The sequence below is a fragment of the Vigna radiata genome, chromosome 10, assembly GCF_000741045.1.
Source record: "Vigna radiata var. radiata cultivar VC1973A chromosome 10, Vradiata_ver6, whole genome shotgun sequence".
NCBI lineage: Eukaryota > Viridiplantae > Streptophyta > Magnoliopsida > Fabales > Fabaceae > Vigna > Vigna radiata.
In genome coordinates this window covers 19378310-19393375 of record NC_028360.1, presented here as the reverse complement: position 1 = coordinate 19393375, position 15066 = coordinate 19378310, and the positions used below count along the sequence as shown (strand labels likewise).

Here is a 15066-nt window from a genome sequence, read left to right as displayed (position 1 = left end):
GTACAGTGTATAAGTTAAACGCTAATTAGATAGGAAAAGCATATATTAAACCCCAGCTCAACTCAAGATAGAGAATAGAATCTGGTTGTTCTTGGCACCTACACCAACACAAAATTCCATCGCCTCTCTCTCTCATCGTCCACCCCAAGCAGGGATCCCGATTTCAGCACCACCGTCACTGATCGAAAAGAAACTTCGGTGACGGAGCCGGCCTTTGCTACCACCAACCTTTCAATTGGTCACCTTGCACTTCAACCCTCTTTCAGTTAAAAATCGGTACTTTCTTCTGCATCCATCATTACCGTCATCATCTTCTTAACTGTGATTGAAATCCTATCATCTACATGTTTTGTGCGTTTTAGGGATTTAAGGCTTGATCGTTACTTTTCATGCCACAAGGTTTCTCTGGGATTGGGAATTTGGGATTCAATTTGAAATTCAGAAATATTTTTTGCAGGGTTTTTCACTTATCAAGTACAATTGAACAAAAGAAACTTAATGGTGTTTGTTGTTGTGACCACATGATTTTAGGTTATTTGATTCTTTTGCATCGAGAGGGCGTTGGGAACTTAGCAATGTCTGTGATATGTGAAATCATTTTTTTGTTTTTGGCTTTTTATTGCATATTTTGGTTCTTTCCCCTTGCCGACACAAAGCAGCACAGCATTCTGGAGTTGTTTAATTCTTTTTTTAAGGTTGTTTATTCAATTAAAGTCTCATTTCTTTTGTTTTTCTGTTGTTTTGGGATAATATGGTCAGACACTCAAATGGATTTGGAGACTGAAAATAGATTAGCTGCTATCCTCATGAAGGAAGCAGCAGAATTACGGCGGCAGTCTGAAAGGGAAGGTGTTCTTGCTTATCTTCGAAAGCCTGACGTACGGACTAGGCCAAATTCGCGATTCCTCACTGCTACTGTACGTGGAGTTCAACAAGGTTATTTTTAGTCGTATATTTAGACAGAGCTTCATTACTACTGCCCTATATTGGCTTGTGTTATATGGTTGTGCTTATGGGGAAAAGTTGTTAGTTGTCTTGGAATTAGGAAATGATATTTATATTACTGTTTTACTGTTTGATGATTGTATCAATAGCCTGTCTTTCAATTGATTTTTTGTGTGGATGCTGAGTTTAAAACAATTCTTATTCAACTTTCATTTTGGGGGCAAGGGTGGTTAGGAAGTAGAAGAGGGAAACAATTTACTTTTTCTAGTGGTGACTCGTGGGCAGAGTTATAAATGGCGGAAGGCTAAAAGTCTACATATAAGCACACCATTGCGGCCTATGGTGCCATTAGTAACAAACTACCTATATATGGCTGTGGGCAAAAATTCTGCCATGTTGTCCATGGCACCACCATTAAAGAAGTGCTCATGGCTTATATGGGAATTGGACATGCAGATTTGTTAGAGAGATTGGGGTAGGTATGTTTGGAAGTTGATTTTCTGGAAGGAAAGGGAAGGGAGGAAATATTTTTTTCTAATCAATATTCTGTAACATGTTAAGTTAAAAAAAAAGATCTGTGTAAACTTAACTTCAGAGGCGGGAGGATGATTATGTGGAGCACATGGAATCTACTACAGTTTGGTCACTGAGTAGTGAAGATAATTTTTTGCAGGAAATAGTATTGCATAGCATTTTGGAACTGGGAAATGCAATTGGAGAAAGAAGAAAATGGTGAACACTTTTAAGATAGTGAACGTGATATAGGTTTTTTATTTCGAGAATTTGTGTATTAAAAAGAAATTGTCTGAGAGAAATAAGAAAAGTAAAAAAAAAAAAAAGTGACAAGGTAATGGTGGAGCGGTAGATGTCATCTTTAGCTGCCTCATTATCATACCTACTAATACATTATAATAATTTGACTTGGGGATAATCAAAACCAATAGAAGTTGTTGTTAGCATTGGCTGACGCCATATATTCTCTTTTTTCTTTGCATGAACAGATAAGAAAAATAGAAAAGAATGCAAAAAATACCCAATAGTGTTCATTAGGTAAGTGTTAGAAGGTACATGAAAAATTAAACGAGAAAAAATCATTTACAGAATTTGTATATCATAACTCATCTATCCATATTCTTTTGGTTACACTTTATCCATCCATATTGTGTGTAAGATTTAATTTTGATTTTTTATTTAGCATAGTTCTTCTTTAAGATAAAAATTTAATGACATGTTCTTACTTTGTCGAAATAGGCAGAAGACCATAATATTTATTTCAATGGTCAAACTCACTGATGATCGAATGATAGTGCAGTTTTCTTTTGGCTGACAATTTTCGGTGAATTGAATTGAATTTTGGACAAAGTTGTTAAATAACTATTACAGCATTGCCATAGCATTTTTTGACCCTTCCACCATAAGCAATTTGTAAAAAGAGGTCTTCAATGGTGGTTCCCGGTTACATTGAAAACTTCAATGTTTATATGGCAGAATTATGGCCTTCTGCCTTCTATCATTGATAACCTTGATCAAAGGGTATACCTCAAGTTTTGACTAGCATGGCACTTGGTCTCACGAGTCATGACTAATTTACCCAAGTTGAATATTGAAATTACTTTCATTTCTTTTAATTGTTTGTGACTGACAAATCACCATCCTTCTCCTCCGTTTCTGAATGTTTTTCATCTAAGATGATGTCTATATGCTGAGCTGTTAGTTTATTATTAATCATATTGAATTTCTTTTGGTGTTCTCTTCCAGCAAATAGAGCAGTGGAAGTGAATGAGATGTGGCGATTGCGGCAAAAGGAACTGGAGCTTGATAAACGGATTAAAGAAAAATCAATCGATAAAAGAAGTAAAGAGAGAAGTCATAGGGATGATAACTTATCAAGAGGCACGGAAAGACATTCTGGTATTGATAACAGCACTAGAACCTCTGCCTCACGTTCAAGTCATAGAGAATATGGGTGTGATAAAAATGATAAAAGCAGCAGTGACAGAAATCATAAGGATGATAAAAGCTCTAATGTCTATACTTCATGCCCGAGTGAACATGAACATGAACATGGTGTGGAAGGTTTAAAGGATGAAGAGCTTGAAGAATTTCTGCACTCAAGGTACTAGATCTCTCTTATGCCTTTCGTTGTTTTATGTGTGTGCTTACTCTAGTATAATATCTCTGATTTTTTTTGGAACTAAAGAGACTCCATTTTTGTATTAGGACCAAAAGAGGCAGAGGTGCTGTTGGTCCGAGGATGGATGAGACTGGACCTTACCTTCCTCCTGATTCAGATGGGGAGCCGGGTACTAGTCCGAATGTAAGGCATCGCCGTGTTATTTTTGGTCCGGAGAAGCCCTTGTCATTGAGATCATATGATACTTCTGATGAGGAGGAACTTCATGAAGAAAAGCGGAAAAAGAGTAAAAAGTCTCGCTCTAGGAGCTCGGAGAAGGAGCATTCTAAGAGGCGCAAGTCCAAAGATAAATCTAAGCATAAGAAAAAGAAAAGGGAGGAGAAAAGAAGTAAACATCATCACTAAGGCTCTCACGTAACTTATATTCTCAGACGAAGGTAACTTGAGGATACAGTCAATTTGGATGAAACTCGTGTTTGTACTTAGCACAGATGACTTTCTGCAACATCAAATGCAAATCCAACTTGTTTGGCCATAGAAAAGGTTACTTAGGCAACTATCAAACATTTTAAACTTCAGCTTGGGGCGTAGGTCTCTTGGAGCGATTAGGTTTCTTAATCCTTCATCGGTTGCTTGTCTTGACCTCATTAGCTTGTTTGGAGCAATTTACCTCGTGTTTCATCATCATCTGGTCAATCTCACTGTCATGAAGATTTCTTATTCCATGACATTATAAACATTATGTCTTCATCAACCTCTTTGAAATTACAGCATCACCCACTTCGTTGGTGACATTCCTTCCATACCATCACGAGTCATGGAATTTTTCCAAAATGACAAACCAGAAAATATGTAAAATGCAGAAAATTCAATGATGGCACTTTTTTCAAGTGTATGATGGCACAAATATCAACTTTTGTGTTGTGGATTTCCCTATATAGAAAATTACTTTAACACTCACACCAAAGGAGTAAACTTCGTTTTCAATATACACCCTGGGAAGAAAAGCTCCAAAGTCCTTCAAGACTATAATTGAAATTGTTGATGACATTTCAAGGTTTAGCCACGGCCTCATTAGGCTTCCCAATACTAACAAGATTATTTGCAAAATATAAGTACTTGATAAGTAACGATATGTAGTAAAGGGGACCGTCCGCATATGCAGAAATAATACTTCAATTCAAGCGCATTGCAAATGTATACTTGTCTGTTATATACTTTTTAAATACGTGTATACGAAGTTTATATATATATATATATATATATATATATATATATATATATATATATATATATATATATATATATATATATAAGGAAGTGATATTATCACTTGTTTTCTATAAAAAGGATAAGAAGGAATAATAATTATTAGCTACTAAACTCCCAGACAAGTATGTCAAACACTAATCTACATGATCGTACGGAAGGATCACTGTCAGAAGTCTTCAAAATGATGATCCGTCTCATCAAAGATCTCTTCCTACAAAGAAATATTGATGTCAACTCAAGATTCCGTGAGCAAACTTATTTGCTAAAAGTGACCTCAATGAATTTAGTACCTGTAAAAGCTCTTCGATGACATCTTCCATTGTAATTATTCCAACAGCTTCTTCTTTTTCCGGCAGCTTTTGAAGTGAATTTCCATCTATATCCAAAATATCGCAGTACATATTTTTGGACCATTTTCTGCTCTGGGAACTATCCCTCTTCGAATTATTTGAGCTTGAAAAGCTTTTCCATTTATGGTGTGACGATTTAGCTCTTAGACTATTCTCTTGGGGAGGCTTATCACCGTCAATATTCACCTTCACATCTCTCACTGAGTGTATTTCAAGCCATTATTATGAGAGACAAGGAGAACATGTTGTGATGTGAAAAAGTTTTCAGTTTTGAAGAGAAAATCTAAATAAAATGTTAGCATAGTTTAACTTGATTACAGCATGTGCTTACCGTAGGCACTATTGTTGGAAGGTTGTTGCTCAGTCTTGTCCCAGTTTTTAACAACGACAGCCATGTGGCTATGACCCATTTGGAACTCATTCAAAATATCATACAGAGGCATCGATTCTGGAACCCTGCTAATCATGTAAACTTCAGATATGAACGTATTTTAATATAATATAATGCCATTAATTTTAGTGTTTATGTTTTTCAAGTTACAGTAAATTTGTAAAACTTAAAACAAAAAAATACCTTGGAATTCTTCGTAAGGTCACACTTTTCACTGGTGCTTCATCTTCTGGGTCAATTGTCAATAAATTCTTGACCTGAAAGTCCATAGTGTATATCTGCTTAGAGTTAAAAACAAACTTAATGTAAAATGATAAATAGTCTTGGAAGAAAGTTGATATACAAGTTGAATCTCAATGAAATTGATGCAAAAGTATCATGTGTATTTACACTGTCAATGAAAAATAGATGTTATCGATAGGTTAAAGAAGAACAACAGACTGCATGCATACCAGGATAAGTCCAATAATATTTGTAGGCTGCTCATAATAGACTGGGACTCTGCTATGCCCATTCTCCATTATCAGATTCATCAGATACCTGATAATAATAACCCTTGATTACGGAAAATTGTAAAAAGTAGAAAAGCTAGAGCTCACATTGATAATTTTTTGAGACACCTTTTGTCCCTACCTATCAAGCTTTGAATTAATGTCAACACAAAATGTTTCGGTTATGAGAGTCATGACATCACTGGCTATCTTCTCAGAGAGTTCAAGTGCTCCAGCAATGATCGTTGTTTCATGATGTGTCAGTTCCCCACCTTTTCCAGCCTAACACAAAGCATCATGAGTGTTCAAACGGAGTCTAAACAACTAGAAGAGAAGAAGATAACCCGCAGTTACATTATTCAGATTGGAAAAGAAATAGTTGAGAACTGCAGCATACTGTTGAAATAGATGAACAAACAGACTTATAAACTATAAATGCATGCCTCAAAGTATCATGTAGCTCTGATACAGACCTCATGGCCATGCAGATTTACAAGTGTCTTCAGCTCAGCTCTGTGGAAAAGGGCTTCATGTCGATGCCCCAGCAAAAAGTCCAGCAACTGGGGTACCGAATGAATGCAAAAAAGGTCAAGAAGGAAAAGAAAGTCTATGGATAACAACTCAAATTCGTCCCTGGTTACTGAAATAAAACTTAAGAAGTATCAATAGAAAGTCTGCTTAATTTGTGTCACCTTACTAATTGGATAAGCAACAGGAAAACATATCCATACAAGAACACGAACTGCTGGAGCCACTGTTGCACCAATTGCTAAACCATACCGAGAACAAATTGATTGGGGTATAATCTTCTCAAAAGTAAGCAGATGTTAGAGAATGTTACGTAGCAAGTTGAATATCTGCATGCCAAGAATTCCTACAATATATTGAGTAAAGATATGCGCTGATGCAACCCAGCAGTGTTAGGACTGCAATATCACTACCTAAGGTATCATTAAGCAGATTGAATGTGCCAGCAGAAAGTCTGATTTACAAAAATTAACTACTTCTCACGATTTGGATAATCTTGAAGATGAGCTTCTGACTTTCAAAGACACGTTGTGTCAAAGGGGAACCTGTGATATGTATGCGTTGCATTTGATTTAACAAATATCAGAAAAAAATTCTCACCTCACCGAACAGAAGAATTAATGTCACTGAAATCAGTATAGCACCCCACCAAACAACAAGACTATCCAGAAAAACTGGAAGGGCCTGACAAAACCAACACCATTATCCAAAATTGGCCATCTCTTTCTGTGTATTCATGTGATTAAGCAGACACTAACACATGATTTTAGTTGTACCTCCATGGCTACCGCATTGCAAATTAGGAGTGTGCAAAGCAACAAATGTTGATTCCTGACCACAGGCAATATCCTTGCTGTTATGACAAAACACAAGTTCAAACAACCGGAGAGATTCATAGAGCTACTTATAAAAAAACACACTTATCCCAATATTGTAAGAAAATATACGTTATGGTGAGTTTCCATAAGGCAAGGAGAGAAATTTCACCAGCATTGTTGCGATCGTGAGGGGTTCCAGACTTTGCAAGGACCTCAAGATCAACGAGACTCAATGACATGAGGCCTAAAGTGAGCCCTGACATCAATCCAGCGAACATCACGAGCAGCACAATTATCAGTACGCGTTTTGAAAACTCCACATCACAGCACTCATACTGCACTGCCATTGAAACCACTCTACACACAAACACACATTCCTTGTTGTTGTTGTCGTCAAATGTATGGTTATATGTTTGTGTTGGGAGGGAGGGATCATGATGATGACCATGATCATGATGATGATCATTGTCATGGTTAACTGGTCATCGATAATGTAGCTTCGAAGGGTAGGGACAAACACCAAACCAACCAATCAAGTGTTTTTGCCTTGGATATGGCAAGAATATTGTTCTCTGGAATGGTATTTCTTGATTCTTATTCTGCTTTCCTTCTGTTAAACATATTAATGCTACTTCAAACAGGACATTCCAAATATGGTTACGTGTTTTTCTAAGAGGTATCCAATGATACAAAAATCATGATATAGTTGTTTAAAAAGCATCAAATTATCAAGTGGTGTCTTCAACTATTAAAATAGAGAATACTTAAAAGTTAAGTTTAAGAGAAAGATGTCTTCTATTGATATAACTTAAATTGATTGTATTAATACTAAATGTGAAATCTTATACACTTTTTATCCACATAATATTTCAAATATGAATTTGTGAGACTAAATATTTTTCTTCCTTCTTTATTAATATCAATCATTACTTACTATAGTTTTTAATATATAGATAGATAGATATTAAATATAATATTATATTACAGTTATTTTATAAATAATTATATAATAAATAATAACACGTATATTGATACCATTATTTTTAAATGCATAATTTTAATTTCTATTCAAAATGTATTCTAAATATTTTAATTAAAATATATATTTATTTTTATTGCATCAAAATTATAATAGAAATATATTTAATATGACATTTATTTTCATTGAAAATAAAAGGTATTATTTATTTTATTAATATTATTTGTAATTAGTTCATATAATATTTGTATTCATAGTTTTTTTTAAAAGATTAAAATACTTGTAAAATAATTAAGTAAAAAGGTTATATAAATATATGCTTTGCTATTTATCATATAATTATTTATAAAAAATAATTAATATTTTAAGGATTAAATTTAAGATCACTAAAAATTAATTAAAATATAAATAAATATTATTGAAGTTAATAATTATAGCAAACTGATAATATTATATTAGATTTCATATTTAATTTAATTATTATAAAAATATTATCTAAGTATAATATTATTTTAATTACATTTAAAAATAATTAGAAATTAATTATATATAATTAAAATGCGTGTATTTTATAAAATAAAGAGAGATATTTTAGGAAATGACTTTTCGTTGGAGATGATTTCTTTACTAATAACTTTTTTTTTCGTAATATTCTTTTCATCATAAAATAACTATTAAATATATATTAATAGAGAGGAGAGAAAAAAATACAAAAAGAGGTAGATGAAAAAAAAAAGAAAAAGAGTTTGAAAAACCCCTTCCGTATTCAAAGATTTATTCAAAGAAGAAGAAAGAAAAACAGTTTGAGCAGTTTATGGAGATCTTTAAGAAATTGGAAATCACCATACCTTCTTCTGAAGCATTGTAGCAAATGCCTTTTTATGTAAAGTTTTTGAAGGAGATGCTCACCAAGAAAAGAAAGTATATTGAGAAGGAGACTATTGAAGTGCAATCGTATAAAAGATGTTGCCTCCTAAGCTTCAAGATCCAGGAAGTTTCACCATTCCTTGTACCATAGGAGATTTGGAAGAGCTTTGATTGATTTGGAAGTTAGTATTAATTTAATGTCGCTTTCTATGTTCAAAAGGATTGAAGACTTGGAACTTAAGCCTACTAGAATGATGCTTCAACTGGCATACAGGTCTCTTAAATACCCTTATGGGGTGGTTGAAGATGTGTTAGTAAAAGTGGATAAATTATTTCCAGTGGATTTTGTCATAATGGAGATAGAGGACAACGTAGATGTGCCTCTCATTCTAGGAAGACCATTCATGAAGACGGCTAGAGTCTTAATTGATGTGAAGAATAGAAAGCTTAAAGTAAGGGTGCAAGATGAAGAGGTGGGCATTGACGTATTCAAGACCATGTCACACCCTAAGGATGATAATGCATGTTTCCAAGTTGACATTATTGATGAAGTTTGTGTGATGCAAAGTAAGAAGGTGTGTGATGCTTCTCCACTTGAAAGAGTTCTCATGGATGAATGTGAAGTTAGAAAAATTCGCATAGCACACACACTTGTGCGCTGAACGAATTAGTTAAGTTAAATTGACTTTTAAGTTCGAGACAGACAGAAAGAGAGTCTAATTTAATTTAATATTTTAATATTATTTAACATAAATTTATTTAAAAAAAGTAGCAATAAATAATATTAAAAAATTTATTTAAAAATACTATAAATAATATTAGAATTTTAAATTAAATTAAATAATTATTAAATTTTAAATAAAAAACAAAATTTAAAAAAAAAAAGTTTACGTAAATATGTTAACATATTTTAACATTTTTTATATTAGATAAACAAGCTTTTTACAATTTAGTTCTTTTGTTTAAAATTTAATAATTATTAAATTTAATTTAATATATTTAAAATAAATTTTATATAATTATTTTTTATTTTTATTATTACTATTTTTATTTTAATTATTTTATTTTTATTTTTTAATATAATTATTATTGTAATATAAATCATATTTTAATAATTATTAAAATAAAAAAATATATTAAATAATATTATAATTTTAATTAAATTAAATAATTATGAAATTTTAATTAAAAAAATTAAAATAATAGTTTATTGAATATCAAAATTCGATAAATAAATCTTTTTAAAATTTTGTTTTTTTATTTAAAATTTAATTTTAATTTAATACTTTATATAATTTCATATATTTAAATATATTAAATCAGATTTTATATTATTATTTTTTTATTTTTTTTGCTTTCATTATTACTATTTTTATTTTAATTTTTTTATTTTGTGTTTTTAATATAACTATTATAATAATTATATTATAATAATTATTAAAATATAATTATATTTAATATATTTAATAACCTTCATCCATATTTTTTTTAATATTATATTTAATATTTTAACATACCAAACTTTAATATTATTTAATATATATTTATAGTTTTTTAATAGAAATTATATTTTAATAATTATTAAGATATAACATGGTTAAATAATGTTAAAATTTTAAATTAAATTAGATTATTATTAAATTTTAAATCTAAAAATGAAAATTAAAAAAATTATGAAAATATTTTAAAATCTGTATAAATTTTAAAATTTATTAAAGGGATTAAGGGTGACTTTAATAATAAAAAAAAAACTTAAAGAGATGCAGACTAAGAAAAAAAAGTTAAAAAAATATTAATTAAAGTTAAAATTAGAATTTTTGAAAAACAAGTATTTAAAACGTCAGCCCTGTTACTAATAGTAATAGTACAAACAAAAGGAGAAAACAAATTCAATTCAATAATTTTAATATAATTATTTTAGAAAATATAGTTTCGGCCATCATTAAAGTACATGAACCACGTCACATATTCAAGATATTGGTCAAAATTATTATACTTTAAATCATTTTCATATTTGAATACACATATCAAGATTCTAATAGCATGTGCCCAAATGAATTATTCTAGCTCAAATCAGTGCAAGCAACGTATGTATGTATGTCACGAACAAAATGTTGATACACATAATATCAGGAAAAAGAAAAATAATTTTGATGTAAACGTATTAACAAAAATAGATTCTACCATGGATAAGGGCTTCTCACGTTCTTATCACATCAATTATTCACACTCCCAGTAATCATATATGAATCTAAGATAAATATGTGAAATTAAGGTGAGAGACTGTAGAAAGATCGTTGTCACGAGTCTTCAAAGTGATGATCGGTCTCATCAAAGATCTCCTCCTAGAAAGAGAGATTGATGTTAATACAATATTTCAAGAGCAAATAAAATTGATGTTATTACCTGTAAAAGCTCTTCAATGACATCTTCCATGGTGATAATTCCAACAGCTTCTTTTTCTGGTGGCATTGGAAGTGTGTTTCCATCTATTTCCAAGATATCTGAGTACATATTTTTTGACCATTTTCTGCTCCTGTAACTTTCCCTGTTCGAATTATTCGAGTTTGGAAAGCTCTTCCACTTTTGGAGTGACCTTTTGCTTTTCAACAGATTATTATTCTGTTGGGTTGTCTTCTCGCCATCAATATCTACCTTCACGTCTCTCACTGTGCTCATTTCACATGCATCACAGAGAAATGGAGCGTTTATTATGATGGGAAAGAAATTCTCAATTTGAAATAATATGAACAAGATTTTTTAGTATTAAGCATTAGATAATCACCTATTGTGATTGCATTATGTATAGATAACTATTTTAGCCTAATTTGAGTATTTGATTACCATTGCCATTATTGTTAGACGAGTATTGACTTGTCTTGTCAGTGTTTCTGATAACAACCGCCATGTGGCTATGACCCTTCTGAAACTCGTTCAAAATATCATACAGTGGCATCGTTTCTGGAACCCTGTAATTATATGTGATGTTGTTTCCATGGTCGTAATAATCCTCTTTAAAACATGCAAAGCATAAACAGAATACCTTGGTATTCTCCGTATGGTCACACTTTTCACCGGTATTCCTTCTTCTGGGTCAATTGTCAGTAAATTCTTGACCTGAAAGTGAGATGTTTGCATGCTTAAAGTTAAAGCAAAAATGCAATGAATATGATAAGGATGAAAAAAATACATGTTTTCAGATTTATTAATTAGTTTAAATTGGTATTTATTAATGAAATAATGTGTTTTTCAAAAAGTTGTAATAAGAAATAGGAAAGTTGTTTAAGCAATTGTACAAGAACTTATACATTATTGAAGTGCTTTTAGATGTTTTTTGCGCATGCCAAAATTCGCAGAATAAGAAGGAAGAAATTCGCACACCGCACCATTACATGTGCAGTGAGCTAATAACACCCATTAAAAAAGCAACCATTAGAATTAATTAAGTTAAATTGGCTTGGGCTTAGCAAGAAACAATTGAAAGAACTCGTATATAAGTTTTTGTACAATTGTCTAAATAACTTTCCTATTTCCTATTACAACTTTTCATTATTTCAAGAATAAATTCAAATTTGAGTTAATTAATAAGTCTTAAAACATCTATTTTTTCGTCCTTATCAAAAAAAGTTTATAATAATCTTCTTGGAAACAAATTTAACATATTGAAGCTCAGAGAAATTGGTGCAAAACAAAGGGTAGTTTATGCAACAAATTTTTATACAACGGAAAAAGACTGTTCAATGAAGGATTGAATAAAAACAAGAGACTCAATTCATACCAAGATAAGTCCAATAATGTTTGTAGTCTCCTCGTAGTAGACAGGGACTCTGCTATGCCCTTTCTCCAATATTAGATTCATCAATTCCCTGCTTAAAACAAGCATTGGATTTGATGACAAAATGATGTATAAGATACAAAAAAAGTAGTTTGCAACTTAAGCTTGAGTCACATTTACCTATCAAGCTTTGAACTAATATCAATGGAAAATATTTCAGTTATGGGAGTCATGGCGTCACTGGCTGTCTTCTCAGTGAGTTCAAGTGCTCCAGCAATGATTGTTGTTTCATCATGGGTCAATTCCCCACCTTTTCCAGCCTAATATAATAAAATTCATCATGTAACAACAACAAAAAGAAGGAGGCATGAGTGTCCAAGTGAAAGAATCTAAATACACAGCCACAAAAAAATATAGGTTATCCTTGGTGACATTATTCACAGTATTGGAATTTGGAAGTAAAAGGTGGTGGTAAATTGGAGCATACTAATGAATTAACAAGATAATCACAGAAAACTACAAGCCTTCAACTTCAAAAGAAAATGAATCAATGTATGCTCAGTCCAAAACATCAAAAAGGCTCTGATACAGACCTCATTTCCATGCAGATTTACAAGCGTTTTCAATTCAGCTCTACGGAAAAGTGCTTCATGTCGATGCCCCAGCAAATAGTCCAACAACTGGAAAACCAAATAAAGAAAACAAAAGAAAGTCAAGGAGATAAAGAAAATCAATTATTAACGAATTAAATTGGATCCATGTTTTTCTAGAACAAAACTACCTAAAAAAGTACTAACAATTGTATATCACCTTGCTAATTGGATAGGCAACAGGAAAACATATCCACACAAGGACACGGACAACTGGAGCCACTGTTGCTCCAATTGCTAAACCATACCGAGAACAAATTGATTGTGGTATAATCTACATACAAGTCAAAACGTCAGAACAATTTTACACTGCAAGCAGAGTAGCTAAGTCCAAAGATTTTCTTAAGACAGTCACATGTTTAGTAAATATATGCTATAAATCAAAAACATCGACTACTTCTAGTGATCTGCTATGATTATTTGCACTGATGAAGGAATCGTGATTGAACATGAGTTTCTGACTTTCCTAACCAGATGCATGTGTTATATGTAACATACAAGGAGACGAAAAGTTTCTCACCTCACCAAACAGGAGAATTAATGTTACTGAAATCAGAACAGCGCCCCATGCAACAACAAGACTATCAAGAAAGATAGGAAGTGCCTGACAAAAGAAACACGCATATCAAATATTGGCTGAATCTTTTGGTATAACCATTTCATTTCTTTTTCGTGTATGAGTGATCAAAGGGGTCAAACCATTGGATTAAATACACACTAACAATGATTTTTGTTCTACCTCCATAGCAGCAGCGTTGCAAATTAGAAGGGTGCAAAGCAGCAAATGTTGATTTCTGACAACAGGCAATATCTTCGCTGTAAAGACAAAAAGAAGCAAGTTAAAACAGCTCTAGATTCAATAATAACGTCTATAACAATGTTATTTCTATTTTTTCAGTGACAAAGCTTTCATAGATTAGGAATGACACTCAGTATCCGAGTACCTTATAGGAGGGGAAAGACTTAACTATGATTAAAACTACAAATCACCCAGCACCCTTGACTTAATTTTCTCCCCTGCTTACTGTTCCTCCTTCCCAATATTAAAGTGTCACTTCAACAAAGCCGGTTAAACCGACCTTGCTTCAGTTTTTCAATTCAGTAAAGAACTAAAGTTGAAATGTTCTAACTTTGATTCAAGCAGATGGTTTGAACTTTCTAAACAAAAAACAAAAATCTAAGAACTGATATCTGTTTTGATTACGATGAGAAAATACCGGCATGTTTGCGATCTTGAGGGGTGCCAGACTTGGCAAGAACCTCGAGATCAACAAGACTCAAGGACATGAGTCCTAAAGTGAGGCCTGACATCAATCCAGCAAACAACACAAGCAGCACAATTATCAGTAACCGCATGAAAAACTGAGTTTCACAGCACTTGTATTCCACCGCCATTGAAACCACTCTCTAGTATGTTGTTGACGATGTCCTTTTGTCTGAATCCTAGCAAGAGTTAGAGCAACACCTCCATAGCTTTAAAGGGTGTCCAAATTATGTTGAAAAGATGGTTTTGTTTAATAAATGGAATGCGATAGAAGGTAGACGAATGTTGGGTTTGTTTGAGAGTGGTTTTTCCCGAAAGAAGACTGTTGCCAAAATGAATACTATAGAGTTGCTCAAACACAACCCTCTATGTGGGTAGGTCGGTGAGAGATCATAGTCATCGAATCGTTATGTAGCTTGCGAAAGAAGGGACCCACACAGCACAAGTTGGCATTTTAGTAAAGATGCCGTGTGTTCTTGCGTTGGATAATGCCCCTTTACTACTCATGCAGCAGACACGAACAACATAAATACGAGATTGTTCCTGGTTCTGATTCTTTTTCTGTTTCCTTTTGGTAAATTAATGTTCTTCATCCCACTACT

The 15066-nt window shown here is 32.3% G+C and overlaps 4 protein-coding genes across 9 annotated transcripts; 2 read left to right on the top strand and 2 right to left on the bottom strand.

The window, feature by feature from the left end:
* The first annotated feature begins 51 nt into the window (after positions 1 to 51).
* Positions 52 to 3829, top strand: LOC106774594 (pre-mRNA-splicing factor 38B). Of its 2 annotated transcripts, none has more exons than XM_022786746.1 (4): positions 52 to 265; positions 760 to 936; positions 2704 to 3061; positions 3166 to 3829. In XM_022786746.1, exons 2-4 carry the CDS (start codon positions 768 to 770, stop codon positions 3482 to 3484), a joined length of 846 nt encoding a protein of 281 aa, XP_022642467.1. In that variant the 5' UTR covers positions 52 to 265; positions 760 to 767; the 3' UTR covers positions 3485 to 3829. The 2 variants fall into 2 exon arrangements, with proteins under 2 accessions (XP_022642467.1, XP_014517118.1); XM_014661632.2 differs by having other exon boundaries at positions 53 to 276.
* Positions 3830 to 4439: 610 nt separating this feature from the next.
* On the bottom strand, positions 4440 to 7608 carry LOC106774976 (DUF21 domain-containing protein At2g14520). Its single transcript, XM_014661997.2, has 11 exons — positions 7099 to 7608; positions 6888 to 6964; positions 6712 to 6795; positions 6276 to 6389; positions 6057 to 6143; positions 5726 to 5865; positions 5545 to 5632; positions 5276 to 5349; positions 5033 to 5157; positions 4642 to 4901; positions 4440 to 4562 (listed from the first exon to the last, which is right to left on the bottom strand). Exons 1-11 carry the CDS (start codon positions 7274 to 7276, stop codon positions 4518 to 4520), a joined length of 1272 nt encoding a protein of 423 aa, XP_014517483.1. The 5' UTR covers positions 7277 to 7608; the 3' UTR covers positions 4440 to 4517.
* A 1364-nt stretch (positions 7609 to 8972) lies between these two features.
* Positions 8973 to 9437, top strand: LOC106774975. Its single transcript, XM_014661996.1, has one exon. It carries the CDS (start codon positions 8973 to 8975, stop codon positions 9435 to 9437), a length of 465 nt encoding a protein of 154 aa, XP_014517482.1.
* A 1369-nt stretch (positions 9438 to 10806) lies between these two features.
* LOC106774525 (DUF21 domain-containing protein At4g33700) lies at positions 10807 to 14850 on the bottom strand. Of its 5 annotated transcripts, none has more exons than XM_014661546.2 (11): positions 14418 to 14843; positions 13940 to 14016; positions 13721 to 13804; positions 13361 to 13474; positions 13144 to 13230; positions 12731 to 12870; positions 12554 to 12641; positions 11819 to 11892; positions 11620 to 11744; positions 11182 to 11444; positions 10807 to 11120 (listed from the first exon to the last, which is right to left on the bottom strand). In XM_014661546.2, exons 1-11 carry the CDS (start codon positions 14593 to 14595, stop codon positions 11076 to 11078), a joined length of 1275 nt encoding a protein of 424 aa, XP_014517032.1. In that variant the 5' UTR covers positions 14596 to 14843; the 3' UTR covers positions 10807 to 11075. The 5 variants fall into 5 exon arrangements, 4 of the variants coding, with proteins under 4 accessions (XP_014517032.1, XP_022642379.1, XP_022642377.1 ...); XM_022786658.1 differs by lacking the exon at positions 14418 to 14843 and adding an exon at positions 14169 to 14235; XM_022786657.1 differs by lacking the exon at positions 14418 to 14843 and adding an exon at positions 14145 to 14374 and having other exon boundaries at positions 10837 to 11120.
* Positions 14851 to 15066: the final 216 nt, after the last annotated feature.

Bases quoted from the DNA above. Each gene is read 5' to 3' on its own strand.
- LOC106774975 (XM_014661996.1), top strand. From the start codon at position 8,973: ATGTCGCTTTCTATGTTCAAAAGGATTGAAGACTTGGAACTTAAGCCT.
- LOC106774594 (XM_022786746.1), top strand. From the start codon at position 768: ATGGATTTGGAGACTGAAAATAGATTAGCTGCTATCCTCATGAAGGAA. The intron at 937-2,703 runs GTTATTTTTAGT...GTTCTCTTCCAG, and splicing joins TGTACGTGGAGTTCAACAAG to CAAATAGAGCAGTGGAAGTG. The intron at 3,062-3,165 runs GTACTAGATCTC...TTTTTGTATTAG, and splicing joins GAAGAATTTCTGCACTCAAG to GACCAAAAGAGGCAGAGGTG.
- LOC106774976 (XM_014661997.2), bottom strand. From the start codon at position 7,276: ATGGCAGTGCAGTATGAGTGCTGTGATGTGGAGTTTTCAAAACGCGTA. The intron at 5,866-6,056 runs GTCTGTATCAGA...GCTTTGTGTTAG, and splicing joins TAAATCTGCATGGCCATGAG to GCTGGAAAAGGTGGGGAACT. The intron at 5,158-5,275 runs GTATTTTTTTGT...CATGATTAGCAG, and splicing joins ACCTTACGAAGAATTCCAAG to GGTTCCAGAATCGATGCCTC.
- LOC106774525 (XM_014661546.2), bottom strand. From the start codon at position 14,595: ATGGCGGTGGAATACAAGTGCTGTGAAACTCAGTTTTTCATGCGGTTA. The intron at 13,475-13,720 runs GTGAGAAACTTT...ACTTGTATGTAG, and splicing joins TAATTCTCCTGTTTGGTGAG to ATTATACCACAATCAATTTG. The intron at 12,642-12,730 runs GTAAATGTGACT...TGTTTTAAGCAG, and splicing joins ATTAGTTCAAAGCTTGATAG to GGAATTGATGAATCTAATAT.